General features: G+C 38.5%; 1 protein-coding gene across 1 annotated transcript in view; it reads right to left on the bottom strand.

Annotated features, from left to right (window-relative positions):
* Window positions 1-4,792: 4,792 nt before the first annotated feature.
* The window catches only part of HTR2C (5-hydroxytryptamine receptor 2C), a 159,144-nt gene continuing 147,652 nt past the window's right edge, over window positions 4,793-16,284 (bottom strand). The window contains exon 4 of the mRNA XM_059156829.1: window positions 4,793-8,271. Coding sequence (XP_059012812.1) covers window positions 7,445-8,271 — 827 coding nt within the window. The 3' untranslated portion in view covers window positions 4,793-7,444. The remainder of the gene's footprint in view (window positions 8,272-16,284) is intronic.

Here is a 16,284-nt window from a genome sequence, read left to right as displayed (position 1 = left end):
ATATATACCACATCTTCTTTATCCATTCATCTGTTGATGGACATCTAGGTTCTTTCCACAGTTTGGCTATTGTGGACATTGCTGCTATAAACATTTGGGTGCATGTGCCCCTTCGGATTATTACGCTTTTATCTTTAGGGTAAATACCCAGTAGTGCGATTCCTAGATCATAGGGTAGCTCTATTTTCAACTTTTTGAGCAATCTCCATGCTGTTTTCCAGAGTGGTTGCACCAGCTTGCATTCCCACCAACAGCGTAGGAGGGTTCCCCTTTCTCTGCATCCTCGCCAGCATCTGTCATTTCTTGACTTGTTCATTTTAGCCGTTCTGGCCGGTGGGAGGCGGTATCTCCGCAATGGGATGTCTTGCTGGGATGGGTGAGTTAGTTCACGCCTCTGGGTGAGGGGAAACTACTCAATCTGCAATGGAATCTTGTTATCATGGTGTAAGCCACACCCATTGAAATGTTCTGTAGTTGGAATGGAACATACACAAAGGGGAGAAGATAGTGGTCTTAGTCTGGTGTATCCCACCCCCAGTCCATCAACTCATGGGTGACAGCAGTGCCTCTCCTAGCCAACATGTATGGCATATACAACCTGGTCACATTCCTAAAGCTGCAGCCACTTTAACTTCTGTTGAGAATTCGAGATAGTCTCTTCCTACTGGGTCTGCAAAGAGATGAAAAGGGTGGGTACTGTATGAGACCTCCCCCTTCTGGCCACCCAACTCCGCTTTAAATGAGGTTTCCTTTTATTAATTTTCACAATAATATCATGATAGTGTGTAGGGAGTGGACGAACTGAAGCTAGTTTGTGTGTGAGGTTTTAAGACAGGTAAACAAAGGTTGATCATAAACTTTCTTTCTGTGGCTTTCAGTATTGCTTCTCGGGATGTTAACAAAAAGATAATTTTTTAGAATAAAATAGAAATCAGAGCTAAAGCTTAAGATTAGGTGTAAGGTTAGAAGCTTAGAAGTTAGAGCTTAACCTCAAAGGAGCGTTAAAGGCAGGAGAAGCACTGGAGTTAACACTTAGGGTCAGGGCTAGAGATTTGAGTAATGTTAGAGTTTCCAGAAAAACAGGATCATAATTAAAGGTGATGTCAGGATTTAGAGGTAGGAGTTAGGGTTAGAATTAATTATAACATTGAGAGCAGGTGTGCAATGAAATATAAAGATATTTAAAATTAAGGATAGATGGGCGCCTGGGTGGCTCAGTGGGTTGGGCCACTGCCTTTGGCTCAGGTCATGATCTCAGGGTCCTGGGATCGAGTCCCGCATCGGGTTCTCTGCTCAGCAGGGAGCCTGCTTCCCTCTCTCTCTCTCTGCCTGCCTCTCCATCTACTTGTGATTTCTCTCTGTCAAATAAATAAATAAAATCTTTAAAAAATAAAATAAAATAAAATAAAATTAAGGATAGAAATAATGTTATAGATAAGGTGTGAGAATAAAGGTAGACTCAGGATTAAACGGAAAAAAAAAGTAACGTTAGCTTCAATTGAAAAGAAAAAGGAGAGTTAGCTTTAATAGAACAAAGAGATCCACTGATTTCCCTTGCCTCTGCTCCATGGATGTAGCATGTAAAGATGTAGCCTTTATTACCACTTTTTTTCGGGAGTAACTATATTGAAAAAAGGTTTCTTGGCAACCCATCTTGAACATGGAGTGTGGGCACAAAAGGGTCGTTTGCACTGTTAAGCCCCGGAGACTTTGGGATTGTTCTTTACTGCAGTTTATCTGAAGCTCTCCAGATGAAAAATCCTAGTAAGCTGTTGATTGAGAATACCTTCCATCCGAAGAGAGATCACAGGGGCGCCTGGGTGGCTCAGTCATTAGGCATCTGTCTTCTGCTCTGGTCATGATCCCAGGATCCTGAGCTGGAGCTCCACATGGGGTTCCCTGCTCTGCAGTGTAAGTGTCTGCCTTTGGCTCAGGTCATAATCCCTGGGTTCTGGAATTGGCTGTGTTGGGTTTCTTCCTTTCCCTCTGCTTCACCCCCTGTTTGCACTCTCCTTCTTTCTCACAGAAATAAATAACATCTTTTAAAAAATTGAAAAACCAGCATACCTTGTTTTATTGCACTTTACCTTATTGAATTTTGCAGATGATGCATTTTTCCAAATTGAAGATTTTGTGGCAACTCTATGTCAAGCAAGTCTATCAGAGCCATTTTTAATTAGCATAATTTTTCTAACAGCATTTTGTTCACTTTATATCTCTGGGTCAAATTTTGGTAATTCTTGCAATATTTCAAATGTTTTGTTATTATTTTATTTGTTATGGTAATCTTTGTTCAGTGCTTATGACTCACTGAAAGCTCAAACAATAGTTAGCATTTTTAGTGATAAAATATTTTTAATTAAGGTATGCACGTTGTTTAAAAATTTTTTTTAGACATAATGCTATTGCATCTTTAACAGACTACATTATAGTATAAACGTAACTTACATGCACTGGGACACTAAAAAAAGTCATTTGACTCATGCTATTGTGGTGTTCTGGAAATGCTCCTGCAACTTCCCCAAGGTATGCCTATATGTCCTTTCTCTTCCATTTGCTTTGATGTTGGCTGAAGTGACAGTCAGGTTCTTTCATGTTATTATATAGGTACTGAACTGGGTGGTGAATCTTTTCTATCCAAAAAAATATACTATTTATTATGGACCCTGCCATGAGTTCACCTTCAGGGCTGAAGGGTTTATTCCCCAAGGGTTGGGATGATTGTGGACTGATAGCTTTTAGCTATAAGCCTTCCCTAAGAGCTGTCTCTGTTGAATAGAGTGGCCTGGCATAAGACATCTCTCTTGGGGGCAGTGGAGGTATAGAGATCTGGCCCCCTCGCTTTCACTTGGGACAACTCTGAAGGGATACCTTAGATTCAGAGCTCACCATTCGAGTCAACTAAGTGTGATCATTGTTTTTGTTGTTTGGACCTCTTACTTGTCTTCCCCATGGTGTTGTAGTCCTTGAGCACATGCAGAATTAGTCAAGAAGTGTGATACTTTCTGGTTGTGTTCGTCCTTGTGTATTCATTTATTTACAGGATTTTATTTATCTGTCAGAGAAAGAGAGAGAGAGCGAGCGCAAGAAGGGGGAGTGGCAGGCAGAAGGAGAAGCAGGATCCCTGCTGAGCAAGGAGTGACGCAGGACTCCATCTCAGGACCCTGGGATCATGACCTGACCTGAAGGCAGACACTTAACCGACTGGGTCACCCAGGCATCCCTGTGTTTGTGGACTTATTTTACAAGATTCAATTTAACTTGCAAAGAAAATAAGGTGAAGTGGTTTATTTTCCTGTCTAAAGGTGCAGGGGGTGGAAGTCCTTATTGTAAGTACACCACAGTCCATCTTCTTCCTCCTGTTTTCTCCCCTTGCCCTGTGCAAATGGATCCCAAGAACACTTCCCAGGAAGCATCCTGCACACTCATCATTTCAGGATTTACATCCTAGGGGAGCCCAACCTACCTCTTAGAGCTATATATAAATGTGCTATGGGTCACATAATATTTGAGAACCTCCATGATGCCACCCGCTTCTGTTGGCACTGCCTATAAAAATACCTCTTTCGAAGGTATTCAGTTCTCTAGATGATATGGTAACATGTGACTACTGAGAATGTCCTAGGAGAAATGGGCTGCAACCTTGGAAAGTTTGTTGGCCTAACTGAGAGCCAAGAGACCGTGTAGAAACCATATATTTCTGCAGTAAGTAGAAACATACTGCTACTTGATGACAAGAAGCATCTTTCTCTTCTTAGACCACGAAACCTTCCAGTGCTCTGGAATGAAGCTCTTTCATTTTCCCCTGTCCACCTTTCCTTCCACCTCCTGTTCTGAGATGTCAGAAATTCCAATCTCTCCCCATTGCCTTGCTTTTGGGGAAGAGTCACCCCCTAGCTTCAGTGTTAAAAGGTATTTCTGGTCATGCACAGCAGTGACCTGTTGTCTCAAGTGACAGTTCAACTTTTATCTCTTGAGGCACGCCTAGGAATCAACCTAGTCATAGTTGCAATAGAATGAGATATTCCTGCTTTTTTCTCAGGGAACTGAAGTCATGCCAATATCATCTAGGCTCACTCACCATCAGGAAGGTATACATGTTGAAAGAAAAGGCCAGTGTATTTTGGTAATTGTTCCAGATGTGGAGGAACAGAGTGACTTAGTATAGTGACCCTGATTACAGAGGTATCCAAAGCCATTTGGAATAGAGGTAAGTTTAGGTGCTCCATGATTGAAGAGCAGGGAGTTGTAAGGCCCATTTTGACATCAGGAGCAGATAATACAATGCCCACAAATATTGAGTAAGCTCAATATGTACCTGCTGAATGTAGTGTAGGTGTCAGGTATTGGGAATAAAACCATCAACAAGATAGACATGGTCCTTTCTGTTCTTGGGGAACTAGGAGTCTGGTGGAAATAAGATGGTAATGGTACCTATTTGCAAAGAGGGAACATGAACCATCCAAAGCTCCTCCTTGGGTTAAGGAAGGTAGGATAATTTGGGAGTGCAGTTATTCTGCTCGTAAAGAATCAGTGATGTTAATATTGTTTTGTTGTTTATACTTCTTAATCGTCTTTCCTCTGGCTTTGTTGTCTTTGAGTACATGCAGAATTAATCAGAAGAGTGATATTTTCTGGCTGCTTTTGTCTTTTTGATCTTATTTTACAGGATATGATTTAATTTTCAAAGAAAATGGTGAAGTGGTATATTTTCCCTTCGAATGACAGAGGGGCAAAAAAGACACATGACCTACTAGCCAACATTTAATAAATTTAATAAATTAATAGGAAGTATCACAAAAACTTGGAATGGATAACATACAGGAACCACAAATAAGACAACACTTTGCAACCACTCACAAAAAGTACCATTTGACCAAGGAGAAGATTTACAGGAAATAATATAAGGCAGTCTGTTGCACGTGTCTTAAACAGATATACATATATAATAGTACATCAAAATGATTTGTTCGACAGTAAATTCACCACGTTTACGTTTATCACATGGACTTTTTCTTTTTAAAACATTTACAAAAGTTTGTAGATTTAACATTGAAGTGTAAGATTTATATCCAAATGAGTATATTTGTTTCATACCAAACTGCACAGAACTTACGAATAGCACACGATTTGAGAATAATTACTGTGTTGGGTACTATTAAGTACTACTACTTGATGACATAAGAATTATTAACAAATGTGCTATAAGCTATTATCATTCCACTTATTGCTAGTGCTTTTCAAAATCTGTGGTTTATATTTTATTTCTTTGTAAAACATGTGCTATGAGCTTGCCCTGATAGTTAAGAAAAGAAATCAGATGTTTCCAATTTTCTCTAATACTCACAATACTTCAGATCTGAATGTGTGTCATCTCAAGGACTGCTGAAGGATTTCCTCCAGTCCTTTTTGTATCATCTACTCTGCCTTACGTTAATACAAATCGATGGATTCATGCAACATACATGGCATACATGCAGGACTCCATCCGTATGTGCAGAACTCATGCTCAATGCATGCTGTGTGTCTTCAGACGTCTTCGTTTCAGTAAGAATTAGATCATTTCATTCAATTTCCTATAATTGTTTTAACATGCAATTCAACAGAGCTAACAGGCAGGTAGACTTGACTTTCATGGTGTATTGGGGCATGCTCAAGCAATTGACTGACATTTGGCAGTGTTGCTAATCAAACAGACTGTATGAGTTTCCTCAAATACAGCAGCTCTCCCACTGCCCCTGTGGCAGACTGTTGGATTTATCTATGCTGTGTGTTGAGAACATAGACCAGGGGTTCTCTGAAATTCAGATTCTGCCTTCACGGATTTCGAGATCTTGAGAAGCACACACTAAGGTGTGTAAGTAACTGTCAGGCATAAGAGATAGCATCATGAATTCTTCAGAAATTGATCCACAGTTGTGTGAAATGGACACACATGGAAATAGTGGCAACACTTGGATACTCGGCACACAGCATAGACTTCATGGTCTGACTTTAGCAATGCTTGAAAACCTTTCGTGGTTAACAAACTAGTTAAATGGTACTGAATTCTTAGAGCAGCAGGCCCACGAATGAAACAATGGCCAACACTTATTGTGACACAACACTATTATTTTAACAAAGATTTTAAACTTCTGGTACATAATTGCAGTACAATGAAGAGCTTGCCACTTTCACAAATTAGCTGCAGCCTTTTCCTGCACTAGAGAGTTTGGAAGGATCTGAAAATGAGATAAATTTTGTTTAAAACCCAAATGGAAACTCTGTATTTCTGTTTTTTTTTTTTTTCCCAGAGTTCAGTACAAGCTTGTTTTTACTTTTTTTTTTTTTTTTCACATTCTAAGGGCCTAATTCTGTAGTCCTTAATCAAGTAAAACTTCCAAGGTTTTGATCATCTATGCTTCCAGCACAAGTTTTACTCAAAAATGGACTGCGAAATTGGGTCCTATAGATAGAGGTACCATAATTATGAAAATATTTTAATAAGGCTCAAAATGCTAATTTCACTTTGTGTGTAGCACACGAATTTCCAGGATCCTGAGATCAAAACCCAATTGATGTTGAATCCTGGATTGGGAAATAACTCTGGGATCTTGTTCCCCAGTTTAATCATAGAATTAGATATTTACTAAGGACCAGAATGAAAACACTAATTCCAGTTTGCTTGTCGTGATAATCAGAATTTGAACATTGTCCTTAAGAAGTGAAAAGCTATTGGTGTATATATCTCGTATCATCCTTCCACTTCTGTAGTCCTGGTTAACCAGCTGCTATGTTAAAATACCACTATGGGGACGGACATTGCAGTAAAATACCAACACGACATCCGGACAATGTCAAATTTTGCCCCTATATGTGACAACGAGGCTAAGTTCTACCTTTGACTCGCCAATGCATGTGATAAGGTATCACAAGGCAGAACCTATCTTACTGTGTTTATGTGTGTAGATGAGCAGAGCAAGAATTTAAAGTGTATATTTACTGTCAACCCGGAAAAAGAGTCCACTGAGTTCGTTAATTTTGGTGTGGTTGAAATAACCACTGTCACGTGCGTCATTCTGGTCTCCTGCAAATGCCACCTGAGATCAACATCAACATTTTCTTATGCCCAAAAGAAAAAGAGAGAGGGAAAGAGAGAGAGAACGAAAGAAAGAGGGAGAAGGAGGGAAGGAAATAGGAAGGGAGGGATAATAGAAACATCAACATTTTATGCATTAAATAATCAAAATAAGTTATTCTCCATCTATTATAAACAGTAAATATAGACCCCTAAATCTCACTGTCGTGTGCATGATTGTAAAGTACAGGGTTGCAAAGCTATATACAAAACACTTTTTATCAGACGATATTTACATTAGTTATGACCGACAGAAGAATTCTAAGACCTTTCCCTACATTTGTAGCTTTGCCGTAGGGAAAGACTGTGCTGCTTGTACCCTGCTCATTATACACTGCTGATCCTTTCACTAACCACGCTGGAGGGATTAACTGGGAGCTCCAAATTCTCCACTTGCATCTCTATACCGGGCTCACTGTCATCAGCTTTCTTAAGCACAGGTTCGTTGGTATGCCGGTAAATGTTAACGTTAAGCTCTCTCCCTGACAAAGCAGTAGCGGCCACCCTGGGCATCTGTCTCACCGGAGGTTTCTTTTCTGCCTTATAATTGCAGCGCAGATAGTTAGAGAAAGCCCTTCGGTAAATTTTGTTGAAAAGCGTGTACACCAGAGGGTTAATTCCTGAACAGACGTAGCCAATCCAAACAAACACATTCAGAAGCTTTTCCATGAGCTTTTGGTTACAGGCCTTCCCGCACAGAACCGACAGAATATTGGTAATGAAAAACGGGCACCACATAACCAGAAACACAAAGAAAACAATGCCGAGCACTTTGGACGCTTTCCGTTCATTGTTGATGGCTTGCATGGTGCCCCTGGGGCGTCGCTCTTTCTTCTTCCTTCGGCGTGGGTTCCCGTCCTGGTGAGGGTTGGCCGGATTCTCTTCCTCCTCAGCGTTCCTCTTGCACCACTTCAGAAAGTTCCAGTTTATTCCAGGCGGTTCCTCGATGTGGCCGTGCAGTAACATCAGAGCTTGCCGGCGAAGAACGTAGATCGTCAGGCAGTACGTAATCACCATGATCGTTAACGGGATGAAGAACGCGACGAAGGACCCAATGAGAACGAAATTCGGGTCGTTCAGCACGCAGGTGGTGTTGTTGACGAACACTTTCTCTTCATCTCTCAGTCCGATCACTGGGATAGGAACTGACACACCTAAAGGGACGACAAGGACAACAGAAGGTAGGATACAGTTACAGCACAGCTGAAGGACTGAACAGGTTTGTGCAGTGGCATACATTCAACTGTATTGTACCGAAGAAAATTCAGAACTGGCATTTGTTGAAAGCTATTCATGGCATAAGCTGATAGTCACAGGAAAGAGTTGAGGTGTGACCTCAGAGGATGACCATTTCTTTTAGGCTAGGAATGCCTTCTCCCCCAAGTTCTGTAGAAGGTGAGGGATTCCCATCATTGCTCGTGTGTAAGAGTGGATTGTGTGTGCTTTGTTTCATTTCCCGTTCCTAGAACTGTCCTGGCTCACACGAGGCGCTCAATAAATAATTGTTGAATGAATGAATACATTACAGCGAGACTCAACGGCATTAATAAATTCACTGTTTTTTTTTTTTTTTTTGCCTATCGTCTTCTACATGCAGTAAAAATGATGTGCGCACCACCTAGATGAGGAACCATGCCTTATAAGGGTCGGCTGGGCTGAGTTTGAGATGAGTTTTTAGCCGACAGAGTCCCTTTCGACGCCTTCCTTTTTTGAGGAAAGAGTTTAAAAGGAGGAAATTTTATGTGTGAGTCCTTCGGAGCCAGAGTTCTGGTTACTAGAGATGGAGAGGACAGCGGGGCCCTCAGCCCTGCTGCAGGGACTAGATCTAAGCACTGTCCAGAAATAATAATTTCTAGGCAGAAACTGACAGAACTCTCTTTTTAGCAAGAGTCCTTCCTGAGTCACTGGGCATAAGCAACCCATTTTAAGGGCAGGAGACAGAGCAAAATAAAGAGCTGGGAGAGATGCAGTATCCCCATTTGTGTGTGGAATTTCAAGCATTTCTGTCTTGTTTTGTTTTGATTTTTAAGAATACCAAGAGGTCGTTCTTGGAGGCATGCACCTCCATTAATAAATAAGCTCACTGGCGGAAAATAGCAATGAGGAGGTGGGAGCAGAAGGGGGTCTGGTGCCTCACTCTAAGGGAGAAACGTGGAAATTTTCAGAAATCGCCTGGTAGATCTTGAAGAGATCCCACATCCATAGGATAACTTGCAAGTAAAATTCAAATGTAAAGTTAATTTATTCTCCCTTGTGTCCCCAGGAAGGTGGAGCCTGGACAAAGTCCGATTGTACTTTTAGGAATCTATCAGAGATTGTTATTAGGAATCCTGGGTTGATGGGTATTCACTATGAGCTGTGAGCAGAGACAGAAGTGCACACTCAGAGCTCAGAGATTGCTGCTGGCTTTAGGGAACACATAGAGAACTGTGACAAATCTGAAAGTGAAAATCCTTTTTTTTTTAATTTGAAGATTTTATTTGACAGAGAGCAAGAGCGAGAGTGAGAACAAGCCAGGCGAGCAACCGAAAGAGAGGGAGAAGCAGGCTCCCCACTAAGCAGGGCTCAAATCCAGGACCCTGGGATCATGACCTGAGCCAAAGGCAGACATTTAACCGACTAAGCCACCCAGCTGTCCCTACATTTCTTAAGTTTTAAAAAGTCAGTTAAGAAGGCTGCCAGCTTGTTCTAACATTAGAACCTTCATCCCAAAAGTCATAAATATAAGGGAGTCTTTAGAAAGAGTGTGTATCAGGCTTGCCTGAAGGAAGTCAGTATTGACTTATCTTCAATGAAATGTTTTAGTGAAGGGTTAGGCTGCAGGAAGTTTTCCAGAATTAAGGAAGCGAGTAGGGAATTAAGAAAGGAGGGAAGGGCTTCTTCAAAACATAATTTACAAGAGAAAAAAAAATTAGAATGAGTACCTCCAAGTTAAGAGAGACTTAAAATACCTATTAAGCAATTACAATATGTGGCTCTTATAATCTCGATGCCAACCAACTTTGAACAATTTTCATGACACAGCTGGAAATTCTGAATAATGACTGGCTTTTTGCTGATATTAAATAATTACCATTAATTAATTTTTAAGAAAGCTGTTGATTTTGTGGTTATGTAGAAAAATATATGTTATATTTTATATATACATGATATATATGTATACATGATACATATTTTATATATACATGATGAAATATTTATGAAGTATTATGGCGTCTGGAGTTTATTTCAAAATAATATGGGAAGGAGAAATAGATAGAAGTAGGAATAAAACAAGGCAGTACATAAATTGGTAAAGCTTAGAGTTGGATGATACATAATGGGTTTTTATTATGTAATTGTACCTACATTTGTCATCTTTGAAAGCCTCCCTAACAAAAGTTTAATAATATTTTAAAAGAGAAAAAGATGAAGAAAAGAGAAAAAGAAAAATATTTTAAAAGAGAAAAAGAAGACCTAGAGGTCCTTTCTGAAGCAGGCAATAAAATCACTGCTAGATCTCAGATCATAAAGTTCTCCAGGACTTACTCTCCACTGCTGACCTTGGAAGTGATTACTTTTAGAGCAACGGACTTGGAGTTCTGTATAGAAACACTCACCACTTCGATACAATTGGAGGAAAGAAGGCCATTTTTTGCCAAAGAGCTGGTAGAAAAACTCATACTTTCCTCAGGATCCTATGGCAAGACCAGAGAGGGGTGTGGGAACATTTGGATATAGGAACATTCCCTTCCAAACTCTCCCCTTCTACTAACCCCTAGCCATGTGGGAACTAAAGACTTGGTCTGGGGATATTGCATTCTTTTTTGGAGGAGTCCTGATAAGTACAGGCAAGCCTACACTCAGGAAACAAGTGCTAGAGTGGAGATTCCGTTCCCTACAGGAAATACTACACAATGTTCTAGAGTGACCTGAAGTTTCTGAAGGCCTTACACACCGACCAGAAGAGAAGAGCCCAGCTCTGCAGTGGGATTGGCTTGTTGCTGTTAAAATCTTTACCCATTTTCCTAAGGGACTCTGGGGCCTGAAAGTAGGCCTGTGTCAAAGGATAACAAAAGACTGACTCTGGATGAGCTGAAGGTGTTATTAGATATGTGAGTTCAATTTTATCCATGGCACCCATTTGTATAGTTTTATGTACATTGAGTAAAGAATGATTCCAAAGTTGCCTTTTGCTGAGTCTGTCTTATGTTCCAGGCACTGAGCCATGTGTATCACTGACATTATAGATGTAAACTGTACTATCTCAATTTGGTTAAAGACTATGTAATACAGATTTTAGTCTAGTAGCTTAACCCCTTTACCAAATTTATGCCATTATTAATTTTCTTTTTATTTTCCTTCTTTCTTTCTTTTTTTTTTTTTTAAAGAAACCATGAATGCAGTCAACAAAACAAGAAGAAACTCAAGATTTTTTGACACTATCTGGAAATTATAAATAATAGCAACAAATGAAGCAGCATTAATAACGATATATATTGCATGGATTATCTTATTTAGTACTTTAGAAAATTAAAGGTATATGTCAGCGGTTCTCAAAGTATAGTTCAAGGACCCTGGGGGGCTGCTGAGGCTCTTTTAGAGGGTTTGCTAGATTTCCTTTTTCCAACTATTTGTCTTTAAAACTGCATTTTCCTCATAAACTTTAACTGAAACAACAAATCACAAGTTGAATGCAGATACAGATTTGAGAATTCAACTGCATTTCCATAAAACTAAACATTAAAGAGATTTTCAAAATTGTAAAATATTGTTTTCATAAAAATGTTCTCTTAACATTAAGTGGGTTCATTTTATTTAAAATGAAATGATTCATAAATAGTTAAAACATTTCTCAGTTTTAATTTCAAATACAGCAAATATCGATAGGTATAATCCACGTACACAGAAGCTTTTTGGGGTCTTCAGTCATTTTGAAAATTATGAAGGAGTCCTGATACCATTGCATTTGAGAACTGCTCTTCTACATTAATAGACGAAGTTATTTCAACATTAGAGCATTAAGTTCAGCAAATGAGTAAAGTCTTTATCAATATTTTAAATTTGTCAACCAGTAGAAGAAATTCCGGTAATATTATAATGTCAGGTAAATATAAAGCAACATCAATAATAGCAGCATACTACATGCACTACCTTATTCATTCTTATAAAAATTCTGAAATTCACATGATATTTGGTGAAGTAAACTTCAGAAAAATTAAGTAATTTTGATAGGTATATTTGGAACATTCTTTGATATTTTTAAAACCTTTGAGTTGCCCGAGGAGAAAGTGCAAAAATGAACTACCATAGAAAATACCAGGTATACATCATAATTGAAGTAATGATAACTACATTTTACTGGGTGCTTCTTAATTTGTCATGCACTGAGTCAAGTATTTTATGATTATTATGTAGTTTCATAAATTATCTTACTCAATCCAGACAAAATATTGAAAGAAGGAATTATTAACTAGAATCACTTAAAGTTTCTGAAATTAACTTCATTGAATCTTTATCAGTCTTTCTTAGAATTTTAGAAGCAACAAAAATAAATTATAATTCATGTTCTGCTGAAAATATCAAGTACCACTTCAACCAATAAGCAGTCATTTTGCATGCATTATCTCATTTAGTTCTCAAATAACCCCAAAAAGTGATTATTATTTATTAAGATTACTTAAACTCAGAAACAAAAATACGTTCAATAAACTTATGTCTTAGCACTTTAGAAATAATCATGAACAGTTATCGTTTAAGTCTTTATTGAAAATATCATGAGTTACTAGTAGTACTACTACAACTACGACTACTATGACTACGACTACTATTATGACTATGACCAGTACTGCTACTGCTGCTACTCCTCTTCCTATTGTTTGTTGAGTACTCCCTGACTCTGCTACTTTATCTGCATCACATACTTTACATGCATTATCTCATTCCAGCCTTATAAAAGCCATGAAATAGCCTGGTAAGGTTATTTACTTCAGGTCAGGCAATTAAATCCAGAAAATATATAAAGATGTTCACATTGTTTCTTAAAGCCTCGAATTCAGGCAACACAGATCAATTCTCTTCAAACTCTCTGATGATAATGTCATATGCCAAGAATCCTTAGATGCGCATTTCTTTCAGATTTCAACATCTTTGAAAACATGGTGTGTCTTATGAATGGAAGTCTCTTACAATCACTGTTGGCCAGCCCCCAGTCCCTACATAGTTGTTATTGCCAGTACATGTGAGAACCTGTTCTGGAAAACTTCTTTTGATCTCTTCCAGTAAAAAAATTATGAGCAGCAATTTTTTTTTTTTTTTGCATCAAAATTTGCGAAATGGATATCAGCGGCATGGTAGTAATTCAGTGTGAATGAAGAATTATGTCAAAACAGTTAACAGGATGGAACATTCTGAAGGCATCCTCAATAGTGTCAAATGCCACAGAGAGGTTTAGATTAAAAAATTTCCTAGATTAAATTTCTAGATTAAAAAAAATCCCTAGATTAAAAAAAATTTCCTCTGTCTTTGAAAATGAGAAGTTCACTGGTGATTATAGAGAGAACAATTAGAGTGGAGTAGTGAAGACAGGAAACAGATTGCCAGGAAATGAATAATAAATGGTGATACAAAGGGGAGGGAGAGATTATAGAATAAATTTCCTGGAACAAATTGGCCAACATAAAAATGCAAGCGTTCTTCTAAACTGCCGGGCTATCTTGAGTAATACAACACCTTACTAAAACTGAAGGGCAATCTCAAAGGTACCTATTTTTATGGTAGTTTATGCTTTCTGTACTGGGAAATGGATTTCCTTTATGAATGCAAATTTCCTTTACAAAAGGGTAACTTTTAAGGTATTTTTATGGTATGGAAGTTTTCATGGAAAAATTTTTTTTGAAGACACCTAGGAGGACCACACAATGTCAAACACATGCATGGTTCCTAGCCTCATGGAGCAGTAAGTGAATCTCTTGCATATGGGAGTCGATAGCAGAGGATGAAGGAACTATGTTCAGAGAAGAACGTAGAACATGAAACAATGCGAACTGTGTTGCCTTCCTTCTCAGGTGATAAACTGTGGCAGAGTTGTGGAGAGAAGCATTGCGCATTCTTTGGCAAATATATCAGTATGATGTTTGGGCAGTGAGAATGTTAAGAAATTCAGAGTCAGGTTCAGAGTCAACTTTGAACTTCAAAGGGTTTGTAGGTTTAAGAAGAGTAGTGACATAGGCATGTGTGAAGAAGGGATAGTAGGGGTAAGAGGAAGAACTTAAATAACTGAAGAAAATTGAACTAAAAGAGGAAGACTATAAGCAAGGAGAGCAAGGGAAGACAGTCCACGAGCTAACAAGATGAATGTTCAGGATTTGTAAGATACACTTGGAAGAGAATCTGTGAAGAGGTGAGTGGAGAAGGTCTTAGTATTTAACGACAGTACAGCTGAGGGCATGAAAAAGTGAAATTGGAGGTAGTGCTGAAATATGACCACATTACTACTGAGAAGTAGTAGAATAGGCCACCCCAAAATATGCCTCTTTGGCATAAAGATTATTTTGAGTTGGTTTTGTCGAGAAATTGCAAACACAGGGAAAGCTCTGAAAACAATGTAGGAGTTACCCTTTTGTAAAGGAAATTTGCATTCATAAAGGAAATCTATTTCCCAGTACAGACAGCATTTTCCTATCTGTACAAGGAAGAGAATGACTAACTCAAGAGAGGAGACAAGTTTATTAATGGAGAAGACACCCAGTTAAATCTGCATAACAAATCTTACCCTTGTTTATTGTGCTTTTCCTAGTAATCTCCTTTAACTGGTCTCCTCCCAACCAACATCTTTGTTTGTTGTTAGCTGAAGATGATATTTAAGGTGGTGGCTTGCACGACCTGAAGAAGTTACTCAGCTTTTTTTTTTGGGGGGGGGGTATATCCCTTGTGTACAGGAAGTATTTACATATTATTAAATGTCTGTTTTTCACTTGTTAATCTGTCTTCTATTATTGGAGGTCTAAGTTAAGACCTCAGAAAGTAGATGGAAAATCATTTCTCCTTCCTGCATTATTCACAAACTAATAATGTTTGAGAAAACTAAGATTATATTTAAGATTATATTCAACATTAATGAAGATCAATAATGTGCTTCCACGTTATGGCTGAAAGCTAGTAGAATGGGAGAACTTAAAAATGCAAAAAAGAAAGGTAACGGATGATGGAATAAGGTCCCTGAGGAGGCAAAGTCAGAAACAATTGAAAGAATTACACTAGGAATTAAGAATGGCTGTTATTTTCTATTAGAAGAGATGGTAGTATAAATGGGTGGTAGAAATTATCAAGGCCTCCATGAAAAGGTAAAAGAGGGATAAATAGAAATGAGAACTAACTGGTAGATGGCAAAAGAGCAGAACTGCACAAAATGATTGAAGTGGGTATTTGTTAATTCTGTGAAGCAATGAGAAAAGAGAGTGAATGCAGATAGGTGAATGTAGATAGTAAGCTTTTCTTAAAAATAAAATCAGACAGTTGAACACTCTTATATGCTACTGGGAAAATATTCAGAAGAGAGTTTGGAGGTTCAGGAAAAAGAGAGAAAGAGAGAGAGAGAGAGAGAGAATGAATGGGCAATGAAACAGGCTCTGAGAACCTGAGAATAAATGGACATCTGGGTCCCCAGGCAGAAAGTCAAGACTTGGTAGAAGGTGGCCTCAGTTCTTTTGTAACAGATAAGAAAGATATTATTATGCAAGGGAAAGAAGAGTCTAAATAAAGTGAAAAGTAGAAAGGATTAAGGGAAATAAACCAACTTTTGAGATATTTAGGAAGTTTCATTTATAAGACATAGTGAGTGATTGGATATGGCATGTGAGAGAGAAGGAAGAGTCAATAAGTAATCACAGGTTTCTTATTTGTGTCCTTGGGTAGATGGGGTTGCTGTGAAGCATAGGAACATAGAAGAAGGAGCAAGATTGTGGCAGGAAAGGTAATGGACTCTGGATTGTGTTATGTTAGAAGTGCTTGTTGAGGACCAATATGAAATTCTGCATGAATATAGGTGTTTGGAACTCAGGAGCTAGGTGTGAGCTGGGGAAAGGATCTTTCTTATAAGGAGAAATTACAAGGTCATGATCTTTTGAGGAGAACTTTTGTGGAAAGAAGAAGGATCAGAAAAGAATGTAGGGCAATGTAAGTATAGA

This window comes from Mustela lutreola, chromosome X (genome assembly GCF_030435805.1).
Source record: "Mustela lutreola isolate mMusLut2 chromosome X, mMusLut2.pri, whole genome shotgun sequence".
Lineage (NCBI taxonomy): Eukaryota > Metazoa > Chordata > Mammalia > Carnivora > Mustelidae > Mustela > Mustela lutreola.
Note: the sequence above shows the minus strand (reverse complement) of the source record. Positions and strands in the feature narration are given on the sequence as shown.